The 12496-nt window shown below is 35.7% G+C and overlaps 1 protein-coding gene across 1 annotated transcript in view; it reads right to left on the bottom strand.

Moving 5' to 3' along the window:
• The window catches only part of LOC144451032 (zinc finger CCCH domain-containing protein 7B-like), an 11061-nt gene extending 1830 nt beyond the window's left edge, over nt 1–9231 (bottom strand). The window contains exons 1-3 of the mRNA XM_078141790.1: nt 9083–9231; nt 5984–6139; nt 4190–4223 (exon numbers count right to left, since the gene is read on the bottom strand). Coding sequence (XP_077997916.1) covers nt 4190–4223; nt 5984–6099 — 150 coding nt within the window. The 5' untranslated portion in view covers nt 6100–6139; nt 9083–9231. The remainder of the gene's footprint in view (nt 1–4189; nt 4224–5983; nt 6140–9082) is intronic.
• Nucleotides 9232–12496: the final 3265 nt, after the last annotated feature.

Genomic DNA, 12496 nt, shown 5'->3' with positions numbered 1-12496 from the left:
ACATTGCTACATTTTATCGTCTGCTTCCACAAATATCAAACTAACATTGCTACATTTTATCGTCTGCTTCCATAAATATCAAACTAACATTGCTACATTTTATCGTCTGCTTCCATAAATATCAAACTAACATTGCTACATTTTATCGTCTGCTTCCACAAATATCAAACTAACATTGCTACATTTTATCGTCTGCTTCCACAAATATCAAACTAACATTGCTACATTTTATCGTCTGCTTCCACAAATATCAAACTAACATTGCTACATTTTATCGTCTGCTTCCACAAATATCAAACTAACATTGCTACAAGTTTTACCGTCTGCTTCCACAAATATCAAACTAACATTGCTACATTTTACCGTCTGCTTCCACAAATATCAAACTAACATTGCTACAAGTTTTACCGTCTGCTTCCACAAATATCAAACTAACATTGCTACATTTTACCGTCTGCTTCCACAAATATCAAACTAACATTGCTACATTTTATCGTCTGCTTCCATAAATATCAAACTAACACTGTTGCATTTTATCGTCTGTTAGATGTTATGAATGACACTTAATGACATTGAATGTCGAAAAGATTCCTGACCGAAGGATAAACTATGGTTGCCATTTGATAAACAATCTTGACATTAATTGAATTATTTACATTTCTATTGCTCTGATAACCACAAGAATTATGAATTATCTATTACATTACACTAGTTGTATCGATCAGTGTCAGCCGCTCTAAACTCAAATTACAAGTTTTATTGAATGTTGTAGACAGCAACCGAATCTAAACGATTAGAGAAACGGCATGCTTGGGATTAAATCTTGTAAATGGCCATGAGGGTTGTACGAGACAATAAAGACACTTTGTAATTATCTTGATTGTATTTCTTTTACTTTCTTATATACATACACCCGGACCGGAGTATTAAAGTGGTTGTAGGAGGTAGAACTTAATATTTAAGTGGGCGAATCATTTCAGGGAACACTGAATTGTAACATCTTACTTCTCACGAGATAAACCAGGTTAAACAAAAATCGTACCAACACTGCTACATTTTCTGTGCATGAGCTAGCATTATCTTCAGGGTCTTAGCAGATCATTCCGTTCGCAATAACATGTAATGTTGCGTATACTTTTGTGAAGCTGGCGATGTTATTACACTGTAAGGTACAATGCACCTCGGGGACATATTTCTCTGAAAACTAACAAATTTTGCCATATGAAGGCTTGTTGTTCGTGGTTCTTTTGAAATAACGAAATAAATTTGGCGGTTCCTTATTTTCCCAGAGTTACACAGTGTTTGACGGCCATATTGGATTCCGAAATGACATTTTTATACCATTGTCGTTCTTACGCTTGGTGTGCTATAATTATGGGTTACTATTTTGCAAGATGTTTACCGATAGTTGGAACCACAGGCACTCGAATCAGTCTGTATGTTTTTAAAAACAATGTATAGTGAATAAGAGCTATACATTTTTAAAAAATCATACAGATTGATTCGGGTGCCTGTGGTTGGAACCAGTAAACCTGTAACGACTTTTGAACTCATAGGGGTAGGGGTGTTGACACGTTTAGTTTATTATTTGTATAACTGTACATGTGTTAGCGATGACGTCAGTTTCTGTATTTGACAAGAGTGACAGGTATAATAGGTAGGGGCAGGGGGCGATGCCTGTCACGTGACACGCTATCCCTTCAGCGCAGTCAGGGTATGGGTGTTAAATTGTGACAAGTTTCATTATGTTAATGTATATTTGCACACGGTACTAATTTTAGAAAAGCCGAAGAACAATGCAATGCACCATGATACGTGTACCTGTGTGACGTCACTGCATTTCGCGAGTGAGAATTTTCTCATTTTCATGCGCTTATGAAGTAAACATACCAATTCATCAACATGATAATTCCGAAAGTCTTTATCACTAATTCTGATAGATTACTTCATAAAAATCCTTCAAAAAAAAAAAATTGGTCATATTTATATATGTTGTCGTCCTAACACTGATATATATGTAAGCTCATCGAACTATGCACGAGCTGGTGACAAGCCTATTTTATACCGTACAGGGTCATGACCTTATTTTAGTTTACGTACAGAAACCAACAATGTCATATATACACAAACTACGTGATAAGTATAAATATACTCAGAAACCAAAGAATTTATTATGTTTATACAGAATAAAGAGGGACGAATTCCTTATAGTATAGTTAATACGACATGCACATACAAATAACTTTATTCAGGAAAGGATATAATTTGACAGATCGTAATCTCATATTAATACTCCCTAGTAAAAATCAGCGAACTGTCTAAAATACACAGCTTTCTGAAATAGATTTATATCAGACATACATTGCCCTATGAACTTGGGCGGATGTGATCTGTCTACATCGCTGATCTGTGTGCATGATAGCTCTCGCCTGCACTGGTTGTAGGCGGAAGCTCTCGTAGATCAGCGACGTAGAAAGGCTGGGGATGATGTTATCCAGAGTTTGGGGAGCAATGTTGATAAACGAGTAAAAATATCAAGTCTGTGTTTTAGTTTCATTTATTCGGACACATAATAATTCGCAGAGAAATCACTAAAAGTTACAAAGAACTAAAGTATACAATAATATTTATAAAGTTAAAATTAATAAAATAGTAAAAAAACAAAAACAAACAATAATCTATTATACAACTGAAACATACGAATACGTTAAATGAGTTATAAGAGTCGGTGCTGTCTCATGTCTGAATATATGTTTATATAGTGTGACATTAATAATATCATTTTTAGTCATTAAAGATATGAATTTGATACAGTCATCACTTGAAACCCCTGTCATACGATGATAAAAAATTATCATATGCAAGATATATTCGACTGAATTACACTGTGATCAATAGAGAAACTTGCTGCTATAGTAGGTTATATGTATATCACAGTTTGGGACATGCTAAGAGATACAGTTGGTCGAACATTGTTGTATCATGTAGTCTGTATGCCTATGTAGTATAGAGTTATCTCTAAATATATCTTCAGATTCAAACCCAACGGATGGACTCTAGACTAGCTTTTGTGAGGCGTTAGTAGTTTGAATTTCATGTTTGGTGTTTCGGCAACGAATTACATGTAGGTTACGCGAGTTAATATTAAACTAGATTGAAGGGGGGGGGGCTTATAATATACGTTTGTGTTCATTATATTATAGACGTTCTCATCAACGTCGATGTCTATGATTATACTTGGGTAAAACTGGCTGATATACATTATACGTTATCACCAATTGACACTCAACACCATCTTATCGAGTACACCTGTGACATACACCCCAATGAAACTATGTTAATTCCATCCCCTGGTCTTATGTCAATTCCATTCCACGAGAATGTGTCAATTCCAACCCCCCAACCCCCCACCCGTCCTGTGTCAATTCCATCCCAAGGCACTATGTTAATCCATCCCCTGGTCCTGTGTCAATTCCATCCCCTGTTCCTGTGTCAATTCCACCCCGGGTCCTGTGCCACTGATCCTGTGTCAATTTTGTTACTATTTGTCCAAACGTGTAAGGGCGGGAAGTCAATAGCATCTAAGATATTTGTAAACGTTGTGATCTTGTCTTTTAGTGCTACATAAATACCCTCACAGTTTACTAAAGATATACCCACGGATTGTCATCAAGAAATCATATAAAGTAAAACCACGGCATGGAATGTTATAGTGTGCAGAATAAAATACATTGATACACTGACCTAAATAGCACATAGTATATATTGACCAAACAATAAACAGTACAGTACCATTAGTACACAAACTAGCCTAGCATTCCAGAACAAATTAAGTTTTTGCACATATTTCCACATTGTAAGGAAATCATCAACAAATCCTTCAAAACATAGACCATATTGTTTATATTATTAAAATCTCTATGGAAACTACTCATAACTGTTGAAAACTAAAGAGATTCTTTTATATAAATCATGTGTATCTTGGGTAAACACTATTCACTCCGAAGGTTCAAGATCTAAACATAAAGCCAAATTGATATTGCTGCACTAAGTATTCAATAACATTTTACCAAAACATTTCAGATAATAATTTATGTATTCATCACTGCCAAGCTAAAACATTGCCTACCTCCAAAGTATTCAGGAACGTTCAATATAAGGAAAACTGAAACATGAAAGTAAAACATACCTGTTGTTTTGGCAACACTTTCCTCTTTGATGAACTGAAATATACAACAACAGCACATTTTCAGTGAATTGTGAAAACTTCTATGAACAACCTTTATTTATCAGTCATTTTTATTCTGTCAAAAGATATCCAAATTGAAAAACTAGTAGGACGAAATTTGAGTGTGATTACCATACTCGAAAGAACACACTTTGGTATTTTCATATTACTAGTATTTAGAATTTTATCCAGGTGTTCGACAAAAATGAACGTCAAATTATAATTAGTTTGAATAAAACACGTATGTATGATTCTATGGAACATTATGTTTGTATTTTCGCTTTGAAAACGAGTATTTAGCTAGTTTTTTTTTATTTGTTAGACTTCATTGTTCCCCCATCCATACCCACGAATAGCTGAAGCACAGCATTGTATATCATTTTCACTGTATGGTTATTATGGAATTTTGAATTGAGTTCAACTCAAACAGAAAATTTCAAAACTAAAACCCGTGCCAGTAACTAATCAAACACTTTACACATTGGATATTAAGTTGGCAACTATATCTTAAAAACTACTATTGTATCTGACTGATAACGGATAAATAAGTAATGTATGGTATTTATACTGTCTGCTAATATTAGGTAACCTTTGACCTTTATTTGTGACCTCCTTTGACCTCAAAGTAAACAACAAGCTGTAACAAGTTCCGATATGAAATCGGGAAGTATCAATATACAATAGTCAACCAAGTGGTCCTTTAAACAAAGAAATTTGATGACACAGATCTAGATATGTAAATATACTTCTGTGGGAGGTTGTAGAGTTGGTGTCACGAGACTCACAGCTGTTTTTATATTCGTAATCATTGTAATTTATCGAAGCTTTAACCCCCGGGTTTAACCCCCACCCACGCAACTCTTTTCGTATATTATTCAAAGCCCGATGTCTGTTATATTCTGACACGGTTACAAATTTGGTGTTACAACGTTTATGTTATTGTTTTTGGAACCCTGTCTATCACAAACATGATATAAACATGATATAAAATTAATTACTGGTAATTCTGGAGAGGAACTCAGATGGGATCTTTTACCAAGAAGTCAGCATTGTCATTACACCAAGCAATAAATAATGGTGACCACTTAAAAGAGATAATGTAAATTAAAAATAATTGCGCGAGAGAGTTATTTGTAAATGTATGCTGTGCAATCAATCACTGATAAAGGAGACATTTTGTCTGTGTGGAATATATCTATCTCGGGTTCAAACCACTGATGTTGTATTTTCGCTTTTTATTCGCAACTTTACTTTGTTTTCTTGTCAAAAGAATGTGGAATAACATATACTAAATCCGAATGTGTAACTCAGTAAATTGCCAAAGTGTAAAATGTTTGTTATTGTACGTACAATAACAAATTTTTCAGACACTTCTAGATTTTTGCAATTTATTGAGCTACATGATACATGGACTTGGTGTATGCGGTTTCACATTCTTTTGTCAAGTAGGAAAACATAGTAAAGTTGGTTTATGAATAAAAAATCCAAAATAAATATCGATTTGTCATCTATATGGCCTCTTAATGAAGTCAGAGGTCACTTTAGGAAGTCATTCATCAAGTTCATTTGCATGATTTTGAAAATCTTCTCAAAGAATTGAATCCTATGGAAATTGGTCGGAAACTGTGGAATGGTGCAATCTACATGTTCTGTAGTCCGCCATGATTCCAGTTGTGACATCATGTTAGCATTTCTATCAATTGTTGCACAATAAGCTAAAAAATGAGACACAAAGGTCAATAGTCATTCACTCACTTGATTAATTTCTTTGTTTCGGCGACTCTCTTCCTCCGATCTTTAGGAGTGTCATTCCTCGGGGGCCACACTTTTTGTAAACTGTTCACTTTGACGTCATCAATAATGGAGGCCATTTCTTGCTGATATTCCAATTTCAACTTGTACTTCGTTTTCCTGTGGAGTGAGCAATCACGCAGTAGTCAGGAATATGAATAATGGCCATATAAAGCGAATGCAGCGCATTTTTCGTAAATGTTCAACCATTTTTGTTAGAATCGTGAGGTCATTTCCCCTAGAACTAAGACTGTTGTTCGAGAGCTGAGAGATGGCCGTTGTCTCGACGTGGTGTCTGATATGTTATATTCGTGGTAGTGAGTGCCCGGGGCTGAGTGGAGACGAGACGTTTGCAACAGGTGGTCGGTCCTCTTAGCGTTCGTGAAGTTTCAATACGCCAAAAAACACACAATGCTCGTCACAATAAACAAGCAGTTGATTTCTGTCTTCCACAATATAGGCGTGCGCTCTTACGGCAAATGCCAAATGCGTTCAAAGTACAAATGCGAAAAGATTAACCACAATTATTACCCAATGGTTAATAATAGATCTTAATAAACGTGTCATGCCCCCTTTAACATTTGTTTACTACATAAATGTCAAACTGGTGGAAGAGACTCAGCAAAAATGGCGGCCAATGAGTCATAATGGTCGTCACACCTGGATTCTCTGAAATTGTACGTGTATGCAAATGAGCAATTTAAAACGAAAATACATTGATATAAATTTTACAAGAATTTGACCAAAAAATAGAGTAAACTACAAAATGTGTGACGATAAGTCATATTTTCATTTGATTTTGAGAATCAAGTCAATTATCTAGCGAGTGTCTGTCAAATAGTACATTAATTTTGTGCTTTGAAAATCAAGCTACTAGTATATGCAAATTGAGATAGACACAAGCAAAACTATTGTTGTTCCATGTGTTTGGACACACAAGTGATAGCGATGCACTGGTTATGTGGATACATTACCCTGTATAAATCAATATAGTTTTAAACACTGAACGAGGGTGATGAAAACTTTTTATTAGAGACGACCCCCTACTGTGAGTGCAATGACATCAAAATCCGTAGCTCGCTAGCATTAGCAAGTTCTCTATACCTTGATTTTCGTAGAACCATTTTCTGATCATCCACATACTACGATGCAGATAAAGGGGCGAGATCAATAGTTCAATGTAGGGTTAAAAACTAAATTCTTATAATTAGGCCTCAGAACCCCCCCCCCCCGCCCCCACCTCTCTAATTAAATTGTCCAAAATTTACAATTGTTTCGAGAGAGTAAATCAATTTCAAATATGTATGTAGAAGTATGTAGTGGTGAATACAAAGCCAGAGTGTAATGAAGAAAAATAACTCCTTTATTGACACTTCACTGTTACGGGGCATTTACTATGGTGAAAATTCTTCCATTTCTCAATTTGAAGACTTTTTTTAGTAATATTTTTATTTAGGGGTATAAAATTAAAGCAGATACATTGAAAGTAAAATTGATTTTCTAGGATGACAACTAAATGGTTCAAACCCCATCCCAAAAGTAAAAGAATTTCGAATTTGTTTTATCCTACATTGATCTTGGCCTTATCTTATCTGTGTTCGATCATTCGATGGATGGTCTAAGCACACATTCCTTTCCCTCAGTGTATGAATAGACTTCATTTCTCATAATGTGTGGTTTTCTTCATTGTTGACATGTTATTGTCATGAATGGTTTTCATTGATTTTGATGCAAGTCTGTAGACAGATGCAGCCGATTATATACATAGTGTGTGTGTGTCTGTTACTGTATGTATGTATGTATGTATGTATGTATGTATGTATGTATGTATGTATGTATGTATGTATGTATGTATGTATGTATGTATGTGTGTGTGTGTGTGTGTGTATGTATGTATGTATGTATGTATGTATGTATGTATGTATTACAATGTAAGTTGGTGAAATAAATAAACTAGTGACACCAAAAACGAGTCTTTGATAAAATACTGATCATAGGAAATCAAGAGTCAAGTCAACAATCAATGGCCAATTTTTGAAAGGAATTACCTCAGAGGAATCAGAATCAGAATTACTGTATTCATCCCACCAGGGGAAATTAAAATGATAGTTCTTGCAGGTGAAACAAAAATAAAAGCAATACAAAAGATAGCATTACGTATTACACAGACATACTAAACGCATGTATTAGGGGATATATCCATGGTTTTAGCTACTGGAACACGGTATCTACCACTCCTTGAAATACGACGGTCATTGAATTCTGCATAGAGTGGGTGGGAAGGGTCTTTCAGAACACTATGAGCCTTCGACATTGTGCGTTTGTTATAGATAAAATCTATACTTTCACTTTGTTTACTGATAATTTTAGTTGCATGGGGGCTAGGGGTCTGGGGTCAAAAGGGGTTCACAACACCACCGTGGGCTTCTAACACTGACACGTACGTATCAACTCAGATAGTACGACCTTGCACAACGAGTAACACAACCAGTCTTCGTTGTGGGTCAAAATGGGCCAGACAAGCGGACAGGCAGGTAGAAGTAGAAAAAAAAACTGGTATGAAGGGGGGGGGGGGGGTTCCACAAACAGCATGCACAGCCAATGTCACTTGTGAGCTAAGATTCTCTTCAAGAGTGGGCCTAGTACGAACTGGGTTTATATACTGCAGTCTACACATACGTACGTGTAGACACTGCCCCGGTTATGACACCATTTCCAGTAGGTTTTATATTTGATCATTAAAGCGTGTAAACATACCAGCATTTGTATTTTATACTACACATAAATTATCATATCCAGTTTTAACGTTAACTAGCTCAGAGTGTTGCTAATTTTAGACACAAACAAGGAAACGTTGAAATGCAATTCTGAATATAATTTTCTAGTCATGGCTTTTACAGTCGTGTGGGAAACAACTGTAGGCTGTAATAAGGGTGCCATATACTGTTATCTTGGTTAATGTTGCCATGTTTTAGGTGACGTCACGAATAACTACATGCCCATTCTGATACAATACAACAACAACGTTCTAGACTGTTTGTTACCGCCATAGTCCCGACTCACCTGTGGTGACGTAGTTACACGGTCTGTACATACTAGTATAGCCTCTGTTATTACGTCATGGTAATATGAGCATTGTCAACAACCATACAGATCAGTAAATCTCGCATTTTGGCATGTCACAAAATCCGTTCTGCCAAAGACGTCTTCTCTCGTCACCCATTAACTGCGTTTATGTGCAAAGGTTGAAGTTCCAGCTCGCAGCATAATAAACCAAAGATGTCACGTGATCATATTTTCTACGAAGTCGATGTAGGGTAAGTCCCCTTGTATTGTGTATTTATGGGATATTGCTTCAGTGTGGTCAATTGTTGGAAAACGTACGGTATAGTTCGCCTGAAAAAACTTTTAGAATTAATTGGTAGTTTACTGTAGGTAGTCTGAGAGAAAACAAGGTCGTTACAAATATTTATATATATATACATAGTGTGATAATACCAAATTTGAATATTAGCATATATTTTTAGAATTTAACCCAAAATGCCATTTTTTGACTGTTTTCACAAAAATCGAAAGTTTTGACCAGAATCGAATACCTGGCAAAATTAATGTGAAAGTGACGTTTATTTCAAACACTTGTAAACAAACACCTGTTATTCGAACTTATAACGAAAAATGGCTCGCGACCGAGATATTTACAATTAAAAAAAATAGATTTGCACAAAATACAAATTACGTTTGAAGATCGTTTTACATTTTTATGAATTATCAAATTTATATTTCATTTTTTAGCATTCTTGATAATTCATATATCTATTTTGACCAGGTGTGTCGTTAATTACTTGGAGTTATTGTCGTCATAGCAACGATGCCTACTCAGCTGGAAAGTATACATCCCAGATGTTGTAGACACTGGGGGTCAAAGGTGACAATATGATAAAGTATTATTAAAGTGGTATTTATTTTGATAAAGAAACTTTACTGTGTTTTACTTTTTGAAAGAAAAACACTACCTATGAAACAATTTTTAACTTTTAATCAACAAATAAACACATTCAAGTAAACAATGGTGATGTTTTTGGGGTAGTGATAGTCCAGTAGCTAGACAGTTGGAGAATTCTGCTAACTTAAAGGCGACCACATGTCTTGGATAAATCGAAATACTGTATTAATAATATTATAAAACCATGTATGTGATGCAATTTGCATATCGATTATTACATTGATATGCAAATGAAATATATTTTATTATAATGACTCGCATATATAATATGCAAATTGCATATCCAATGATATATGAATACATAATGAGATATGAAAATGTTCTTATATTTGGTTTCACTAATATAAATGTTGCCATTGGCAATAAGTCTCAAAAAATAAATAAATTGCATATATAATATGCACATAATATGATACGCAATGAATTCATAAATTCAGAAGATTAATATTTATCATATACATATTCAGCGTATGAAATATTCGTGTTTCTTGCATACATAATTTAAAAAAAAAAGTGAAATGATATTGATTAGGTCTATTGGATTACGTAACAGAGCAGACAAGATAAGTTGCATTCTGGGAAAAAACTAAAACCGAATTCGAAGTATAACTTCATTATAGGATGGATCCTCACCCATTTAAAAGGACACTTTTTGGGTAATTGTTTTGTCCTCGGCTTCACCCCGGGTAACATATCACAAGATTAGCCCCAAAATGTCCTATTAAATCCGTAAAATTGGCCTGAGTTCGTCATATATTACGCATTCGTCCTTCTCGACCTTGAAGAAACCGTTTCTTCTGTTCATTAAATATTACCACCGCCCTCTCATAAATCATTATGTCAAAATACAAAGCACGTGACACTGATTCGTCATTCTGAAGCTCCTCTTTCAGGTCGTTCACAATATCTTCCCTTTTCTTGCCGCCTTTTTCTGCCTCGTATGAATGGTAATTCAATTTCTTCGTACTGCATTTGGAGAACGGTAGTCGGAAAGCGCCCTCAAGCAGTTGCAACGTCGTTTCATATTCAGTGGCAATGCCAACGAAGGCGAACAAGTCTTCGAGGTGTTCAAGAATATACTGTAAAAATGTAAATCTGTCATTGTCTGTCATTATGATATTCAAAATTAATTCGTTTCTATACCAACAAGGAATTTCCGAGGGGTTTTGAGGTATACCCTTTTCCCGTCGGAGAGCATCAACAAAGTCGTCATATTGCTTGGTACAAAACTTAGGATTGTACATGAGTTGCCGAAAAAAGAAACTTCCCTGAAATAACGCCCATTCTTTGAGCGAGAGTTGGGTAGCAGAAAGCGGAAGGCAGTGGAGGTCGTTTCGTTCTTTGCAGTATTCATAGGACGATATCACCCTTTCTAGGGGGTGTCTCAGAATAGTTATGTAGGCACAAGGTGTCGTCAACAAATCACAAATGCCGAATGTGTGACCACCGGCATATAGTTTCTGAAAGGCTGGTTTCAGACTTTTTTGTATGGAATCATAGAAGTAACCCGAGTTCATATCACAGACGACAAACGGTTGTTGTGGAGCAGATGCAAAGTTTGTCATACAAAACTTTAAGCTTGTACCCCCGGATTTCTGATTGTGGACAAACACAATATTGGCATCTGCATACGAACTGTCAGTTTCATTCCGGCCTCTTTCCCCGGTATAAAAGTTGGGAAGGAAATGTCTACGTTCAATCCATGGGAATTTCCTCACGAGTTCATGATAATGCAACAAAGTGGTCGTGTTGGAGTGCTTGGTGTGAGACACCGCCTTGGTTTGGTGGGCCCTGGGCGCCATTCTGTTCGGTTGTGTCTCTATTCGGTTTGTTGGTGACTGTGTCAAACCTCTCTGTAGGTCGACATCTTGTCTGTTCAGGAAATAAAAATATAATTACAATTTACTCATATCAGTATTTTATTAGAATAGAATGTAGTTTCAAACTTTGGTATTCCTTTGACAATGTACCAAGTTATCACTAACTCACTCTCCTAAGTTATCACTAACTCACTGTACCAGCCAAGTTATCACTAACTCTCACTGTACCAGGTTATCACTTACTCACTGTACCGGCCAAGTTATCACTAACTCATCACTGTACAAAGTTATCACTTGCTCACTCTCCCAAGTTATCACTAACTCACTGCACCAAGTTATTTATCACTTACTCACTGTACCAAGTTGTCACTAACTCACAAGTTATCACTAACTCACTCTTCCAAGTTAATTATCACCTAATCATTGTACCAAGTTATCAATAGTCACTCTCCAAGGTTATCACTAACTCACTATACCAAGTTATCACTTACTCACTGTACCAAATTATCACTAACTCATTGTATCAAGTTATCACTAACTCACTCCCAAGTTATCACTAACTCACTGTACCAGCCAAGTTATCACTATCACTAGCTCACTGTACCAGCCAAGTTATCACTAACTCACTGTACAAACTTTAAGTTATCCGTAGTC

Source organism: Glandiceps talaboti, chromosome 20, assembly GCF_964340395.1.
Source record: "Glandiceps talaboti chromosome 20, keGlaTala1.1, whole genome shotgun sequence".
In the NCBI taxonomy this organism is placed as follows: Eukaryota; Metazoa; Hemichordata; class Enteropneusta; family Spengelidae; genus Glandiceps; species Glandiceps talaboti.
Note: the sequence above shows the minus strand (reverse complement) of the source record. Positions and strands in the feature narration are given on the sequence as shown.